The following is an 18,041-nucleotide window of genomic DNA, read 5'->3' as shown; positions in this document are numbered from 1 at the left end:
CTTTTTACACTGCACCTTAATTACAAACTGGGCAAACACAAAATTAAAATAAATTGGAATTGCTTCATGTCTAGTTTTACATAATGAGAATTTAGAGGCTGGTGGCCTCTGCATATTTAACCAGGTCCAGGTACTACTTGTTCTGGCCAGTAAGGATGAAAATTTGTGTTCATTTCTTTATCTTCAAGTACTCCAGGTGTCTTTGTTTAACAGTGCACGCACATGCACCCACTGTCAGTTTAGTCCATGTCTCCTCTAGCCCATCAGTCTGCAGTTATTTAAGTTTCTTCCTCACTGTCGCTGGCCAGCACCTCTTGAGAAGTCATCGGCTGTGTGCTCAACTGAGACGACGGGGGAAGCACAGATCCAAAGAAGAGCGACCGAAACTGTGAGAAAAATCACACACAAGGGAAATATATTAAAGACTACAATTTATCGAAATGTTAAGATACCGATATTTAATTAATTTGAGAGCATATACAAACATTCAATCACTTGTTTATTTTTTTTATTAAATATCTGCTTTAATGTGCACGCCTTTGTTCCAGAGGTTTCTGTGGTTTGTTCAGAAGCAACTCTGCAAACATAAGGTGTGTTTTTAGAGAGGACTGTTTCTTTCTCCTAGCAACCCTCCAAACAAGCTATTCTTGTTCAGTGTTATTCTAATCACACCCTTATAAACCTTAACATTTAACATGCTAACGTGAGGCCCGTAGAGTCTGAGAACTGCACGGTCTGACCTTTGGGTGAATTTGCCAGGACCTTCACTTCCAGCAACACTGAGAGCTGTCTTGAAGGTTTTCCACTTGTGAATAATCTTCCTCACTGTACAGTGATGGAGTTCAGGTTGACTGGAAATGGTCTTATAACCCTCACCTGATTGATGGGCAGCAACAACTGTTTCTCTAAGGTTATTGCTGATGTCTTTCCTCCCTGGCACTGCATTAACAAACACCTGAATGCTCCAGACCAGAAAAACAACCAAACCTCTGGTTTTATAAAGGTGACCACACTTGCTGTTAATCAGTTAATCAAGTGGATTTGATTAGCAGCACTCGGCTGCTACTGTATTTATCTTCACACTCAATTTCTGTGGAAGCAGTGAGGATATATTTAGTTACACACATACACAGCTTTTGCATTTTTGTTAAAAGCAAGACATGTAAGCAATGATAATAATTCATGAGTTGTTATTAATCTAAAGTTGCATTTAGCTCATTTTAAGGCCTAATAAGAACAAGTTGATTTTTTTTGTTACAGCCTGACACATAAAACTAAATTAAAAGAGTGTAGTTTCTTTTTCACGTGAGGACTGTATGTGGACAGTTGTGATGACTCACTTTTCTTTTTGTATGTGTGAGAATATTTTACTTCTGTGTTTTTGATTCATCGAAGTGAATCCACAACCTGTTAACACGCCACCATCTTTCCTGAGAAACCTAAGGCATACCTTTTTATTAGGTAGTCTGTCTAAATCATCTGTTTCTTCTTCTTCTGCCTCCTCGATGAGTATCCTTGCCTTGTGGCTGACTGCTGCAGGCCGTTTTGAACGTGTGTCATCAGATAATGAAGGCGGGGGTGGACCTGTGTTTGAGGGACCTGGTGCAATACTGGTATCCATGGCGATTAGAAATGAGTCCATGTCATCATTCATGAAGTCATCGGGAGGGGGTGGAGCTGTTTTGTGCGCTCTGAGGGGTGGAGCAGACGGTTTGGAGTGCAAGTCAGATAGAAAGATGACACACAAGATTAAAAAACGCTTTTCTTGCTCCTTTTGACTTTCATGGTGACCGTTTGGTTTTCTGGACTTGCAAAACAATAACAAATCAACATGACTAACCAGCTTCAATTTTAGAGCTCAATGTCATAACAATTCAGCCTACGGTTTTCTTGTTTTTGCACTCACATAAATATACCTAGTGCATTTATTGTGTGAAGATGCAACTACAAACAGCTGTTAACTGTGACATGAGTTCTTCAGATTTAGCCTCTCAGCCTCAGAATGACAAGATGTGAAACCCTGAATAAACACAGTTTTTTTTAAAAGAGTTTATTCAAACTGGTGGACTAAGAACCTGGTCTAAACTCCTGGAGCAAATAATAAAAATCCATTTACAACAACTGGAAATGTCGAGTCTGAAATGTAAATGGGCTCCTCCAGCATTTATCTTCATTTACACTCTGATCCACCAGGTGGCGCAGTAGGGTAAATGTTTAGAATTTCCTGCCTAGTTTACTAGTTTAACTAGTTTTGTTTTCATTTTCCTTCCTGCTCACAGGCATGAGAAAAAACCCTCCCAAATCAACAAAAATATGTTTTGTCGTTTTTACCCTTTGCTGCTATTTTTACGAAGGCTGGGATCATCAGAAAGCGTGGCCAGCACAAAGTTTCCTTCCAGGACACTGTCCGTTACTGAAAGCACCACAGGGCTGTCACACAAACAGACACAGAAAAAAAATTATGTTATTAAAAAGGAAGAAACAAGTAATCAAATAAAAATAACCCACAGGTGGCGATGCTCACCTGCCCGGCTCGTCCAAGTACATAGAAACAGGGAGGCCAGTTGATTCTGCAAACACTAGTAAACCCTGAATGACAGATACTAGTTAGTGACTTTGCAAACTACGCAAGCATTACAAGAACATCACAACATCTTGTAAGTGCTTTCATCTGGTCCCCAAATAACTTCTTTCACACTCTGGTCTGATAACCACCTCTCTCCCCCTCCCAAACTAACTTACGCAACTCTCTCGTGCTTTCCCCATATCGTTTCTCTCACCCGCAACTCCTTCAGACAAAAAGTCACACTGTTGTGAGCTTGGGCAGCAAAATGATCAAACTCGTCTGAAGCCAAACACAGCTCGGTCAGCATGGCTTTGGACGCCTCTAAGAGAGCAGAAAAACAAGAGGACAAAAAGTTGCTTTTAAAACATGGCAATGCATGACATTATTAGATGTCAGTTCCTGGTTTACTACTACGCTGGCGAAACTTTTTCATATCAGTATTGTCACCTGCTTCTTCCTCCACATGGTTCCTGACCCACATCCGCTCATCACTCACTGACACAGTCACTTCTTCCAGAGATGGAGGAAAATGAACGACTGTGTCTACCAGCAGCCTGAGAACAAGAGAAATCAAATCTAGCTACAGCTACAAAGTTACACCTCCCTTAAAATATATTTTACTATTTAAATCTATTTATTCATTTAATCAACCAACTGAAATGTAAAATTGTTTTTCCTGGTGTTAAAAAAAAGCTACACAGTGTTTGTCATCATCAAGTACAAGGAAATAAAAGATTAAAAGCAAGTGGGAAACTGTCATTGTCATGATTTGCAAAATAAACTATGAAGAAAGATTTTTACAGACCTAGGCTGGGCTCTGAATACATTGGCATAGCTGTCTTTATCAAACACTGCCTGCAGGCTCTCGCTGTCCTGGAAAGACAGGTTATGTGTCTTCAGTAGGCCTGCAAAGAAAAATCACAGCAAGTTTGTGAGCAAATAGAAAGCAATGAGATGAATGCACGACGGGCTTCATTAAATACAAAATATGTGAATGTAAACAAGATGTAAAAGTACAATGTAACAACTTATTTATAGAGGTTATTAAAAAAGTTGCTTTACAGGCAGAAGATAAAATAAAAAGATGCGAAACATTATTTATAAACTGATGTGAAATCAGAATTTATGGATTCAAAGTGTCACAAAAATCCGATATGTAGTAATGTGTAGAAGTCTCATTTTTTTAAGTGCTCTTGACCAAAGTTCTCCAGGCCTTCTGAAGGTCTTCTGGCTTCTTCTTCATTCCTTTTTCAGTCCAGTGCTTTCACCTGAGCATTTTCCCATCTGTGTATTTCAACAGATAATTTAGCAAATAACTCATTTTAAATTGTATCTTTAGGCACTTTGTTATTAGCAGCCTGTAACAGATTCCCATTTCTTTAGTTGTATCTATGAAAAACGCCAAAGGTAACAGTTTGAGAGCCATAAAATCTCATTTTTGCTCCATGAAAGTGATTCCCAAATAGCCAAAGTATACACAGTGGATGAACAGTCATGGCTTAAGACATGGAAAGAACAGGAAAGAAAATCCAGCAAAGACCTCATACAGGCCCTGAGAGATGCATCTGGCCCTAAATCTGATCGATCTACTGTTCACTGAAGTCAGATCAGCAAAAAACGTGGCTGTCGGGAGAAATTAGACAATAACTGTGACAGCTGCATCAGGTCTTATGAACTAATGACTGCTCGAAACATAATATCTTTCTGTAATGGTTACAATTTTTATTTATGAATTTCTTCACGAATGAAAGTCGTTCAAAACATTATGTACTGCTACTTTCAGTGCTATTGATATTTATTTAAGACTCTTGTTTTTTAATCATATGTATCCAATAGACTCCAATCTGTTCATGTAAATGAAGAGTCCTCTTCACACACTAAGGTTAATTATGGAGTTCCACGGGCTTCCCTTCCTTAGGCAGTATCATCAGAAGGCATATTTTCACTGCTATATAGATGACACCCAACTTTACCTATCCATGAAGCCAGATAATACACATCAATTAGTTAAACTGAAGGAACGTTTTAAAGACATAAAGACCTGGATTACCTCTAATTTTCTGCTTCTAAATTCAGACAAAACTGTGGTTAATGTACTCGGCCCAAAAAATCAGAGACAGATTCTTACTCTGGATGGCATTAACATGGTCTCCAGTAACACTGTGAGGAATCTTGAAGTCATTTTTGACCAGGATATGTCCTTCAATGCACATATTAAACAAATATCTACCACTGCTTTCTTCCATTTGTGGAATAGAATAGTTAGAAACATCCTGTCTCAGAGTGATGCTGAAAAACTAGTTCATGCCTTTATTAGTTCTAAGCTGGACTACTGTAATTCGTTATTATCAGGATGTCCTAAAAACTCCCTGAAAAGCCTTCGGCTGATCCAAAATGCTGTGGAAAAAGTGCTGTCAGGAACTAGAAAGAGAGAGCATATTTCTCCTATACTGGTGTCTCTTCGTTGGATCCCTGTTAAATCCAGAATCAAATTTAAAATCCTGCTCCTCAAATACAAGGTCTTGAATAATCAGGCCCCATCTTATCTTAATGACCTTATAGTGCCATATCACCCCATTAGAGCTTGCTGCTCTCAGACAGCAGGCTTACTTTTAGGCCCCTCTCCTGTGGACCCAGGTTCTGTTCTCTTTGTATTATTGTAGAGTCTTTATCTTACCATATAAAGTGCCTTGAGGCAACTGTTGTTATGATTTGCTGCTATATAATTAAAACTGAATTGAATTATGAACCCAAAAAAGTATCATCAGATTTTTATCCACCTCACAACATTAACTAAAAAATGTCTGATTGGCAATGGCTTCATTTTTCAGCATGGTAATAATCCCAAACACACTGCCAAAGCCGTTAAAGCATACTTGGATAAAAAAAAAAACACACTCTCAGTCGTGGATTGGCCTCGCCAGAACCTGGACCTCAATACTATTAAAGCAGTGTGGGACCATCTTGACAGAGAACGGAACAAAAGCAAACATTCAAATAAGACCTTTGAATGAAGCCTGGAGAACTATTCCTGAAGACTACTTAAAAACACACGCACACACACAAGCTGCCAAAGAGTTCAGACTGTGTTGAAGAATAAAGATGCTTATAGCAAATACTGACTTTCTAACTTGTTACAATTATACAGTTTTTGTCTGATTTACTGTATTTCCATGTATGTTTGTATGTTTCAATAAATCACTGCACCTATTTCCTATTTTATTAGCATAAATATAAAGAAATGAGGAGTGACTCAAGAGTTTAGCACAGTACTGTATAGTTTAATAAATACATGTAAAAGCCATATGAAAAAGGGTAGTTTTTCATTTAAAATAGCTACAGTTGAGGCACCTCTAAGTTTCAAAGAGATTATAGAAGTTTTGTTTTAGCTCTGTGCAGCACTAAGTGACCTGCAGGCCTGACCGACTACATTTGTACTCAGTGAACTTATCTCTAATATATTTGGGTTCCGCAGTACTGGTGGACTTATAAATGATAAATAATTATATTATAAATACAGAATTATAAACACTTATATTTATCTGTAGGTCAATGCAAGGATGTAATAATAATAATAACAGATTGCATTTATATAGCGCTTTTCGAGACCCTCAAAGTGCTTTACAATTCCACTACTCATTCACTCTCACACACAAGCTACAGTTGTAGCCATAGCTGCCCTGGGGCAGACTGACAGAAGCGAGGCTGCCATATCGCGCCATCGGCCCCTCTGGCCATCACCAGTAGGGGGTAGGTGAAATGTCTTGCCCAAGGACACAACGACCAAGACTGCCCGAGCCGGGGCTCGAACCGGCAACCTTTCGATTACAAGACAAACTACCAACTCTTGAGCCACGATCGCCCTGTAATGTAAGAACTGGATGTGTTCCCTCATCTCTGGGTTTGAAACCAGCACCATTCTACATGCCTGAATGAGTTGTAAGCCTTCTTAAATCATATATGGAAAACACTTTGAATGATCTGATAATGAAGTGAATCACTGATACCGTGCTTGCAGTGCAGGGTGAAGGTGAGACGGTCCTTCTGTTTGTCAAGATCAATGTGACACTTTTCCACCGTCTTCTCCAAAGTTGTCAGAGATCTGAACACAGACTGTACACTCTGAAACACAGGGGGAAAATAATGCTTATCAATATGCAATGACACACTCTGGTAGCAATCAACGGGAATCAACATTTTAGTCACACTCAAATAGTATCTAAATCAATATGTTTGCTGTTTCTGACAAGTGACACACAATCCACTCTCTAATATAACTGCTAAGTACAACTGTTAATAAGGAAGCTGTGAGGTTTTTGCAAAACTTGAACACAGATAACCACAACCGTAGGGTGGTAACACGACAGGAAAGGAGGCATTTGAAGCTGTCAGCAGATACAACACTACGCTCTCAATCCTAAGAATAAGATCTGCTATTCCTAACTGTAGTTACATCAGGGAGGCCCAAGTACTGCCATCATGCAGTTAATTTGAAAAACAGCAGCAGCAACAAAGAAAAAAAAAAAAACAAGGAACAAAAAAAAATCATTATGAGAAAGTGTGATGTTTATCTTTAGTATGTTTAAAATCAAGTTATTATTTATTTAAAATGAACTGTGAGCTTAAAAAGAATTCAAACTAGACTAGAAAACAAAAGAAAAGTAACTGAAGTGATACTTATCACAACCTGCCTGAGGGGCCTTTGGTAAGCATGTTTATTGAGATCCGTGACAGTCAAGTGACTGATTCTATGCAATCCTGAGATAAACTAAGTACAGTCTTACTGCTAGGGGCTTGTAATCCAATTCAAAATGTGAGTAGTTTGCATGTCTAGAGCATTCAGGTGTGTGTTAACACAATCCCAAGGATGGAACATGTCAGCAGTGATCTTAAAGATGCCAATGTTGATGCGAAGCAATCTGACAATCGTTATAAACCGATTTCCAAATAATTTGACCACGGTGAGGAGGATTAATTACAAGTGGAAAACATTCAAGACATCTGTCAATCCTTCCAGGTGTGGACGTCCCTGTAAACTCACACCAATGACAGACTGTGCAGTGAACAGAGAAACTGCAAAATAAAAATAAAAATCCAAGAGCTACATTTCAGACTCTACAGGCCTTAGTTAGCAGTTAAATGTCAAAGTTGACGACAGTACAATTAGAAAAAGACTGAACAAGTTTGGCTTGTTTGGAAGGGTTCCCAGCAGAAAGCCTCTACTGGCTGTAAAAGAATATGGCAGCACATCTTAGGCCTGCAACTGAAGAAGCCACAAGACGTCTGTTTGGTGAAAACCAAACCCAGCATATCAGCACAAACACCTCATACCAACTGTCAGGTATGATGGTGATGATTTGAGATTGTTTTGCAGCCATAGGACACTGACACCTTCCACTCATTGAGTTGACCATGAACTCCTCTGTTTACCAAAGTATTCCAGACTGAAATGTGAGGACATCGGCCTGACAGCCAAAACTTGGCCCAAACAGCATCGTGCAGGAGGACAAGAATCCCAAGTACCAAAGCAAATCTACAACGGAATGGCTGAAAAAGAAAATAATTAAGCTCTAGACCTGCCTCCAACTGAACTGCTGAGGTGGGACCTTAAGAGAACTGTGCATAAATGAATGCCCGCAAACCGCGATGTCCTGAAGCAACACTGTAAAGAACAGTAGGCCAAATCTCTGAGGCAATGATCTGAGACACTGCTGAAGTCAAACAGAAAACGATTACTTTGAAACAATATGAGAGACTCATAAACTTCAAGTGATTGCTCCTATAGGTGGTTCTACAAGCTACTGAATCATGGGGTGTACTTAATTTCACAGGTCTAACTGTAAGTAACAAAGACCTGTGAAAACTCTTTTTCACAAGATTGTAACTGGAACTTAAATGCCTTCAATAAGTTGCACACCTCTAATATATCCTAACTGTTGTAGATAAGAAACGAATTCTATAATAACTTTGGGTGTTATGTCATCATGAAAGTTTGGGAACCACATTATCTACTAAAATGTAATTAATGTCACACCCAGACTATATAAAGCCTTGAAAAACAGTAGATTATCTAATTCTCTCACACCTTTATTGCCATCTTGCAGCGGAAGTTATCCCCACTAGTAATGGAGTACCTGCACAGAAAAACAGAGGTATAAAAGGCAGAAGTTCACTCGTATACACGCTTTCTTTTTCTCTCACACAAAGATGCCATTTATAAACACAGGCATGTAGTCTGCACCTGCTGAAGAAGAGTGGTGCGAACAGGAAGCAAGCATAAGCCGACCGAGAGGAGTTCACAGACCGCAGGGCCAGCTATGAGAGAGAGAGAGAGAGAGAGAGAGAGAGAGACCAACAAATCAACTTTTTTCATTGACGCAAAGTGTGCACCCACAGGAAGCAACAAGCCTATCTACAATGTAAGAGGAAGTGATGGTGTGCAAGTCAGTGTCAGAACAGCTCACCCCATCTTCCTGAGGCTCAACATACAGTTCATCGCCGATCCTGGACAGAGAATGGACGGCTTTGGCCAGTACTGGACGGTACAGACACACCCACCAACAAACACACACAAGATAATTATTAGCAACAACTAATTAATGACACATATTCTAGTTAGAGACTGTGTTTAATATGCAGGAAATGTTTGCTACCTTTCACGTTTCCTCCCGTTACGATACAGTGCATCTCTGCAAACTCACTTTTCCGCTAAGTTAGCACATTTGGCTAAAAGTTAGCCAAAACGAGCGGCTAAGCATCACCGAGAAGTACACAAGACGGCGTTTTAATCGTTTCCACGCCGAGAGCAAATCTTCCTACCGAAAGCATACTCCGTTTATTTCCAGTCTAAGTTTATCTTTCTCGGTTAAGCAGTCTCTTTCATCGATGTCAGCGTTGTTTACGCCGCCATTGCCCGCTTACAAAGTGCGGACCAATCAGATACACGGCAACTCAAAGGGGGCGTGCGTTTGACGCTGCACATGCGCACTTCGTTTCTAAGTGAACATTTCTGCCACTTGTGTTTTTTTTTCACTGCATCTTCGGGGCGGGTTATTTATTATCGTCCGGGTTATAAATATATAAAGATGTCGTGACGAAAAACCAAAAAATAAGGTATAATTGTAATGGATAAAGTCGTACATTATTACTAATTGTTATATAAACTTTACTTAATGATTAGCAACTTGATAATTATTAAATAAGTTCATGTCAGAATAGGAAAGTAGCTTTTCAAGTACTGTAGTGTACCTACTTAATCTTATAGTCTAAACCTTCAGTCAGAAAGAAGGCAGTACAATCACTGTGCTTTTAAATGCATAGTAGTTGGCTGAAATATAATTAAAACAGTTAAGAGTTTATCAGGGCAGCAGCATTTTTTAATGACTTGCAGTGGAGAACAGTTTACCTGGTGGCTAACAAACCTATAAGAAAGATTGCATGGTGTTCTCCAAGCTGAAGTACACTGCATGTTTGGAGAATTTACTACTTTATTTTGACAACAGTAGCAAAGGCCTCTGTGACAGCATTTTTCACAGAGTTGATATAAAATGGGTTATTGCAAAGCTCTGTGCAAACATTTTCCTATATCTTTAATTTGGCAGGCGCATTCATAGCGGCTGCTCTTAAAGAACGCCCTATAATTATCAGTTACGGGTCACAGAGGGTGTGTGTGCACTTGTGTGCGTTACAAGTAGAGAAATGGGAAGGAAGGGAGGGCAAAATACAAAGATGGGCAGAAAGACACACAGTGGGAGAGAGTTAGAGTCAGCAAACAATTATCTCACCTCACTGGTCTTTCTTGTTGGTCTGCTTCAGTTTGTAATATCTGTGGAACGCAGCCATGCACAGTCTCTCCTCCCATTATCAGTGATATAAGTGGCTGCTGGAGAAGAGGTGTGACTACAGCACCTGTAGTGTAATGGAACTATGGGCATTTAGTAAAAGCGAGAGACTTTTGAAAATAGGGGGAAAAAACAACAAAAGCTTATATCTCTTTGTTTCAGAACAACAGAAGAAGACTTCTGCTGCTCTTCTTGAGGATTCAGCATTAGTGGAGGCAGCATAAGAAGCAGCAGTTTACACAGAGAAGAAGAAGAAGAAGGATTTGTACCTCTGGACGTTTAACTGGAAGAGGTGGCTCTTTCTTCATATTTGCTATGAAGCAACTACATTGTCATGGAAAGGGAGTGGATTATTCAGAAAGGCGAAAGCAGCCATAACAGGTGTCTTTCTAACAAGAACTGGACCAAAGAGTGATATCTTCTACACAAAGGTATTTTTCCACTTGTCATGCTGGTTGTAAAGCGACGAATTATATTATTTGCATAGAGTCCGTCCTTGTGTATCCAGTTTCACTGTGGTGTTGACACGTGTTTCTGCGACTTCTGGATTTAGAGGACTTAGAGGTTGTGTTACTAGATGTCTCAGTCACCTAATCCAGCAGACTCCCAGGCCCTGCTGCAGTCCATGCTGCAGAAACTGAAGCTGCAGTCGGAAAGAGAGGGCCAGGGGCACCGGCACACTCTTGGACCAGAAAACAGCAGCCCAGGTACTAATGGCATCACTTCAAATAAGGTCAGGAGCCCTGCTGCAGACAGCAACTTTAGCTTCAAATTTGGTCATCTACAGCAGCCCGGTCATGGAGGTGGGATGGACAGGGGTTTTATTTCCTTCCCCTCCCAGAAAGACAACAGTGTTGGTGACACTGGTGATAGCAGGGTTATGGGACAGGCGACACAGCCTGCGATCGCCCCAACAGTAACAGGGCAGCTGTTTCCTACCACATCACTTAAAGATGCTTCCTTTGAGAGGACTGATAGTGAGAAGTGGAGTTTTGGCAATTCTGCAATGAAAAGAAGCATGCCTCCTAACACAGATGCTGCCCAAAGCATGGGAGTGAATGAGAACCAGGAGCAGGGCTTTAAATCTAAAGTCTACCTGTGGGCCGTGAAAAACACAGACCCTTTTGCAGAAGGTCAAGACAATAAAGCGTTAATTGTAGGAAATGGAGGATTTGGAGCGATGGCAGAAAACAAAGATACGCAGGTTGCCTCAGACAGTCAAAAAACAACAAACAGTAGCGTGAGGAGGAAACAGAGATCATCTGAGAATAAAACCAGAAGGTGGACGCAGAGGCTCAAGGAGCGATGGAAGGACAGACAAGGAAAAAAGGGAAAAGAAGAAGAAGGAAGCATAGGAGACCAGAAGAGTGGGGAGGGACCTGAGGTGAGTAGTGTGGTTTTGTTATATAATGATAAAAAAAAGTCTTGAAGTGACACTGCAACTTGTTTTTTCACTCAGATTTCACACCCAAACCAGGTTACAGAAAGCCTCATCAATGCGTCAAATAAGGATGAAAGGACCCTCCGTTCACTGGACACCAGTGGAGCCAGTAAAATGCTTCCTGCACGCACAGAGGACGCCACTAACGACAGCCACATCAGGTAACAGGCACACAAATGATCCTAAATTGCACAAATACATCCAGACCTGCACTCTAGCAGCATGGCACAAACTGAAAGCCGAACAGTTTTTTTGGCTTTATTTACTCTGAAACGTCAGCAGTAAGATATGTGAAGTATTTGAGCTGTTTCCAGCCATCAGACAGCTTTACCCCTGATGTGTGTCTTTGGTCTGAAGTGCCAAACACACCCTGTCACTGACAGCATGTGTCATTACAAACTTTCATGCTGTGTACAATGAGATTTTTTTTATAACCTGCTTTTAAAGGAAACAGATGTACACAGCAAGTAACTCATAAAGAATGATTCTCTCATTAGGACTTAACACACAGGATGGAAGGATACTCGCTTACCGAAGCCAAGTTTGTTTGCTTTATGTTTTTCCTACTAGAGACATAAATCATTAAAATAACTCCCATATATGTAGCTTTAATTTTGAAGGATTTGTAATTTCCTAAAACAGGTAGACTTAGCTAGCTGGATCTTGAGGAAGATTAAGGAACACTACAAAAACATAATCAAGCGATGTAGAAGTGGTGCAAAACTGGTCTGTAGTATATTTAATGTACAGGAAATGCTGTCTGAGCTCTACTTTCTGGAAATGAGAGCATGAAAAGTAGGTCGTAGAGAATATGAAATAGCTTAGAAATGGTAAAAATGCAAATTTGACCAATGACAAAAGATAAAAACAAGCCTTAAAGCCATATAAAAACATCTGATACTTGACTGGTGGTGTCTCAGGGGCTAAAAACAAATAACAACAGGCAACAACAACAAAAAAGGTTTATAAAATTTGCTCTGGTCAGCATTCCTGTTGTATCGAGTTAGCTTGTAGGCTTAGTTGGTCCATGAAGGCCCATGTAAACTACTGTAAACTACTGCCACAGTGTGTGTCATTGATGTGTTTTATGTATATTGATACATTTCTAGGGAAACAGTAGAGCTCTATGGCACAGTGGACTAAACAGTAATACTTGCTAATAGAATTTAGTCAAACATGAGGCCCGTGGGTGAGAATCGAACTGGCAAAGAAAATGTGAAGTAGGGCATACATTTTTGACTTTTAACTGTATTTTCATAAACTTTACAGCTTGTTCTAGTGATAAAGACCTTCCCCACAGTCATTCATTATACAGTAATGAAGTAACAGATAAACACAAGTTCCTGTTCTTTTACTATCTACTATAGGCATGTCTGGTTTTTACAAGAAGACCACAGTAAGGTAAACAAATAAAATAGGACATTTTCTGTGTATTGACAAAAGCTTTCTCCAGGACAGCCTGGACAAGGAGCAAACAGAACTTTAACAATTTAATCTGCTGAGAGATTTCTTTCATTAAAGTTGTTGGATAATGACAGTTTTTGTTATTTTGTTTCTGCACACTGGGGTTTTACAAAAATGTTGCATTAGCTGTATAGGAATTTCAGGAGATCAAAAGTAATTGGTTGTACTAAGATAATTTTAAATATAAATTCAGTTTTTAATACTTGTTTTAAAATAATTTGCAGTCAATGACCAAGCCGTCAGACTCCTGAACACTCAGTGACTGGACTGACACACACACACGCACACCTTCATACATGTGACTACCAAACACTTATATGCAGTATCTCATATTCACCACACACACACACACACAAACATAGACACACACATGTGCAGACACCCCTACAGACACCAAGTTACTTTTGCACAATACTCAGCTTTTTGCACATTTCCATTGCACTGTGTTGTGTCTATATTGTCCTGTTCTGTCTAGTGTTGCACTGTAGCACCAGGGTTTCGGAGGAACGCTGTCGCATTTCACTCTGTACTGTACCACTGTACATGGTCGAAATGACAATAAAAGCCACTTGGCGCGATCGTGGCTCAAGAGTTGGCAGTTTGTCTTGTAATCGGAAGGTTGCCGGTTCGAGCCCCGGCTCGGACAGTCTCGGTCGTTGTGTCCTTGGGCAAGACACATTGTCCGTTGCCTACTGGTGGTGGTCAGAGGGCCCAGTGGCGCCAGTGTCCGGCAGCCTCGCCTCTCTCAGTGCGCCCCAGGGCAGCTGTGGCTACAATGTAGCTTGCCATCACCAGTGTGTGAATGGGTGGATGACTGAATGTAGTGTAAAGTGCTTTGGGGTCGTTAGGGACATTTGGACAGTAAAGCAAATACAGGCCATTTACTTGACTTGATTTGAAATGCTGTGTTTCTTCCCTTGCGATGCTCTGCCTGACCTTTACTGTAGTCCCCTACAGCTGTTCGTGGGTCTCTCTGGTTTCAGTTTAGTTTTTGGTAACTGAAAAGCATCCTCTGTTAGGCTCAGGTGACTGACTTAGCCATCGAAGAATACCCGTGTCTTTGCCTTGAGAAACTCTTGGGTTGCTTTTGGAGTATGATTGTAGAATACATTTGCACCATGAAACACTGTCATGATCAGTCTTGGAGCATTTGGTTGAATGCAGAGCAGAGAGTAGAGCCCTGCACACTTCACAATTTGTCCAGCTGCTTCTTTTAGCAGTCACGTCACTAATAAAGACCAGTGACCCAGCTCCAGCTGTACATACCTATACTGTAACACTGCTTCCACCATGTTTGACAGATGACGTGGTACACTCATGAGGATCATGAGATGTTTCTGACCTTCTCCACAGTTTTCTCTTTCCATCATTGTGGTGCAAGGTCCAAAGAATTTTGGACCTTGCACCACAAAGAATTTTTCAAAACCACATGTTTTCTGGCAAAGTCTAATTTGGGCTTCTTGCTCTTGAGTGTAATCAGTAGTTTGCACCTTGTTGTAAACCTCCTGTTTCTATTCACGAAGGCGTCTCTTGATTGTAGTCTTTGATAATGATACACCTACCTCCTCGAGAAAGTTCTCGACTTGCTTAGTTGATGAGTTGAGTGAAGTTGTTTTTGTTAACCATGGAAATAATTCTGTCATCATTCACTGCAGTTGTCTCCTTTGGGCCTTCAGGCATTTCGGTGTTGCTGAAGCAGGCCACTGTATTCATTCGTTATAAGAATGAACCAGATTGTTGATTTGGACACTGCTGAAGTTTTTGCTCTCTCTAAGATGTTTGTTTTGTTTTGTTTTTCAGCCTCCCTCACTTGCACAGACATCTCTTTGGGACTCATTTAAAAATACAGTGAAAAATTATAAAATGCAATTTTAACACTTTGAATCAGTGTGAGATATTATGCTTTCTTCACTTGTCATGAAATAACAAGGGAGCGGGCCTCTACTGCTTGTCAGTCAGTTGTCTCATTAATTTTGAACCTCTATGCATAAAAATGACTAATTCCTAAAAACTTAATGCCAATTTCTTTCTAATAACGTGTTGATTGTTTGCTTAAAATAAACTGTGGTGATGTACAGAGCTAAAACCTCAAAAATACAAAGTTATGGAGCTTTTCAAGGACCTTTTATAACATCACACCTCATCTGAGTGAACTCTGAAATGTTATTTTGGGTTATTTTAAATAAAAATCTCTTTGTGCTGTTGGTAGTGATGTGATTTGTATACTGAATTTTTGAGTTTAATGAGGATTTTGTCCCGTTTCAGACCTGCCAGTGACTTTGAATTGGGCCTCGGGTCATTCAGCCTGCTGGAAGAGATCACTAAGGGCCAAGAGTGGGCTAAGTTCCTCAGTCCCAGCCTTTCATCCTCATCAGCAAATCAGAGACCATTAGAGGACCCAATGAGCCAACCCCCAAACCAACTAAATCCTCACAGTAGCACTCCGTCAAATGGGATTTTGAACCAACTTGGCAGTGGGGGCAACCAGTGGAGCTTCAGGAGCACAGAGTCATCATGGGCCACAGATTTCAGCATGGCGCAAACATTGCCTAATGCTTTCCCAGCTGCAAATCAGACTGACCCTTCAGAAGCAATGGAAGATGGTCACAACTACCCACATATGCAGTCTGGAGCGAGCAGAGTGGAACAGCAAATAAGACCTCCATCCTTTGTAGTGGTAAGATATTCATAAACGAAAAATATCTCATGTTCATTCAGTTAATATAAAAAAGAATATCTATATTATCAATATGACAACTTTGTGATTCTCCCATTCTCTCTTGTCCTTTGCAGTCCACAAAAAATCCGCTTAACAAGGCGTTGAAGAGCCGAGTCACCCTCAACAGAAAGAGACAGCATCAGTCAGCTGACAGGAGAGACGACAGGCTTCAAGCCGACAAAATAAGTGATGGAGAGCAGACAGACAGAGGTCAGAACAGCTTAATACTCTGTCCAACAGCAACATTACTGATCAGTTATTATTAAAGAGTTTTTATTGTTTGAGCCATTTAATTTGGCAGCTGTTCAGGAAATCAAGTTGTCTCTTTTGTTTTACAGAAGGGGATATGTCTTCACTGAATCCTACGATCAGCCAGATGATGGTTGAAACAGGAGAGTCAGAGCACAAGAACGTAATACCCTTATACACCCTAAACTCTCATTCAGCCTCTCTCTCCCCAACTGCTTTTAATCCTTTGGCTCGAGCGCCCCATGGTGTCCTCAAATACCCCGTATCCCCGGAGTCGGAGTCCTCAATGGAGACAGTGACTAAAAGGGTAAGATAGTGTGTATCACAGCGCCTCCTTGTGGTTGGAAATTTTAAAATGTCAACGTCCACAAAGTTTCTCAAATCAGTAATGACTCGCATGTTAATTTTATAAAGGATTTAAATAGGCTACTTTTTTGGTTTTTTGTACACAAAAAAATAAAATTAATGGAATGATTTGAAAAAACTTGAGGAAATCATTCAGTCTCTGTAATATTTAATCAGATGCTAAATTCTCTGTAACGTTTTTGTGTTTCGCGCTTCTTTCTCGGTTCAGAGGAGAGTGGAGGAGAACCGCCGGGTTCGTTTTGCGGAGGAAGTGGTGGCCATAGAATCTCCAGACATGGATCTGGACGCTTCAGACTTGGAGGATGACTCAGCAGCTACAGATGAGGACTCGTTGACAGAGCAGGAGTGTGAAGTGCATCCGGTAGCGGCAGGGGAGGAGGCACCGGCCCGGCGGACAGCCCTCCCTGCTTGGATACTGGCTCTGAAGAGGAAGAACACAAACAAGAAGCGCAGATAGTGACTGTAAAACTGTCAGCGTGCTGCGTTCATTCTCACGGACTTTGCGTTCTATAAATTAAACGAATAAACTTAAGGGGATACAGTTTGTCTCAAGAGCAGGTTGCTCTGCTTTGAAAACATTTTTTGAATGTGACAGTATTTCAAAAAGTCATATCTGACCAGTAGTAGGCCTGGTGTGGATACGTAATCACTTTTTCCCTCATTTATTTTCTGAAATGTTTTGATTTTAAGATGCAATAAGGGAAATAAATACTATATTGGGATATACATATATATATATATATATATTTATATTTTCTGCAGTGCACACAGAAAGCTTTATAAGTGGATGTTTTTGTCTTTCTTTTTCTTATTGTTCCTGCTTTATTAAGCAAAGTTTGAGCAGAGGTCAAACTTTGCTTAATAAAGCAAAGTTTGACCTCTGATTCAGAGGAACATCTGAATCAACAAAACTGAGGTTTTGTTGATTCAGATGTTCCTCCTTGTGCTCCTTCAGTTTTACACATGACAGCAGTCTGCTGTCTGCGTCACTCACTTACTGTACTCACCACCCCACCCCACCCCACACTCCATATCCTGTCTCAGGGTAATGGCTCCCAGTCCAGCCATCATAGAGAATAACCCCAAAGGAGGAAAGATGTCTGAGCTGGAGTGGTCAGTGGCTTCTGATCAGCTGCTCCTCTCTATTCAATACCACCATTTGATTTTGTAGAGATGGAGACAAGCACCTGAGCCTTGAGTTCACTTATTCTAGTGAGAAAGCATCGACTTTGTATAAAAGGTGAATGTAGCCACTAGTTTTTAAGCCTTATTTAAACAGCACAGTCCCGTCCTATTTAAACCCTGAGCCAGGGCTGAGGCTGACCGAGGAACCAAGGACACTGCACACTCATATGGTAACACACTGTCAATCAAAAGGTAGCTCCTCCATAAATC

General features: G+C 40.5%; 2 protein-coding genes across 4 annotated transcripts; one reads left to right on the top strand and one right to left on the bottom strand.

Annotated features, from left to right (window-relative positions):
* Positions 1-16: 16 nt before the first annotated feature.
* On the bottom strand, positions 17-9,485 carry rad9a (RAD9 checkpoint clamp component A). Its single transcript, XM_085172941.1, has 12 exons — positions 9,220-9,485; positions 9,031-9,101; positions 8,808-8,881; positions 8,652-8,700; positions 6,574-6,688; positions 3,372-3,471; positions 3,014-3,120; positions 2,781-2,887; positions 2,525-2,589; positions 2,332-2,430; positions 1,451-1,691; positions 17-386 (listed from the first exon to the last, which is right to left on the bottom strand). Exons 1-12 carry the CDS (start codon positions 9,251-9,253, stop codon positions 279-281), a joined length of 1,170 nt encoding a protein of 389 aa, XP_085029067.1. The 5' UTR covers positions 9,254-9,485; the 3' UTR covers positions 17-278.
* Positions 8,881-17,492, top strand: LOC146524734 (uncharacterized). Of its 3 annotated transcripts, XM_085172870.1 has the most exons (8): positions 8,881-9,108; positions 10,570-10,838; positions 10,961-11,791; positions 11,867-12,009; positions 15,578-15,989; positions 16,106-16,241; positions 16,370-16,587; positions 16,855-17,492. In XM_085172870.1, exons 3-8 carry the CDS (start codon positions 10,985-10,987, stop codon positions 17,101-17,103), a joined length of 1,965 nt encoding a protein of 654 aa, XP_085028996.1. In that variant the 5' UTR covers positions 8,881-9,108; positions 10,570-10,838; positions 10,961-10,984; the 3' UTR covers positions 17,104-17,492. The 3 variants fall into 3 exon arrangements, with proteins under 3 accessions (XP_085028996.1, XP_085029002.1, XP_085028987.1); XM_085172876.1 differs by having other exon boundaries at positions 10,570-11,791; positions 11,885-12,009; XM_085172861.1 differs by lacking the exon at positions 8,881-9,108 and adding an exon at positions 9,585-9,679 and having other exon boundaries at positions 10,570-11,791.
* The last annotated feature ends 549 nt before the right edge of the window (positions 17,493-18,041 follow it).

This window comes from Neolamprologus multifasciatus, chromosome 2 (genome assembly GCF_963576455.1).
Source record: "Neolamprologus multifasciatus chromosome 2, fNeoMul1.2, whole genome shotgun sequence".
NCBI lineage: Eukaryota > Metazoa > Chordata > Actinopteri > Cichliformes > Cichlidae > Neolamprologus > Neolamprologus multifasciatus.
This window is presented reverse-complemented; position numbering and strand designations above follow the sequence as displayed.

Coding starts and splice junctions, on each gene's coding strand:
- rad9a (XM_085172941.1), bottom strand. CDS start 9,253: ATGCACTGTATCGTAACGGGAGGAAACGTGAAAG. Junction 8,701..8,807: donor GCACCACTCTTCTTCAGCAG/GTGCAGACTACA, acceptor TTTTCTGTGCAG/GTACTCCATTACTAGTGGGG. Junction 2,431..2,524: donor TACTTGGACGAGCCGGGCAG/GTGAGCATCGCC, acceptor TTTGTGTGACAG/CCCTGTGGTGCTTTCAGTAA.
- LOC146524734 (XM_085172870.1), top strand. CDS start 10,985: ATGTCTCAGTCACCTAATCCAGCAGACTCCCAGGCCCTGCTGCAGTCC. Junction 11,792..11,866: donor AGAGTGGGGAGGGACCTGAG/GTGAGTAGTGTG, acceptor TTTTTCACTCAG/ATTTCACACCCAAACCAGGT. Junction 12,010..15,577: donor ACTAACGACAGCCACATCAG/GTAACAGGCACA, acceptor GTCCCGTTTCAG/ACCTGCCAGTGACTTTGAAT.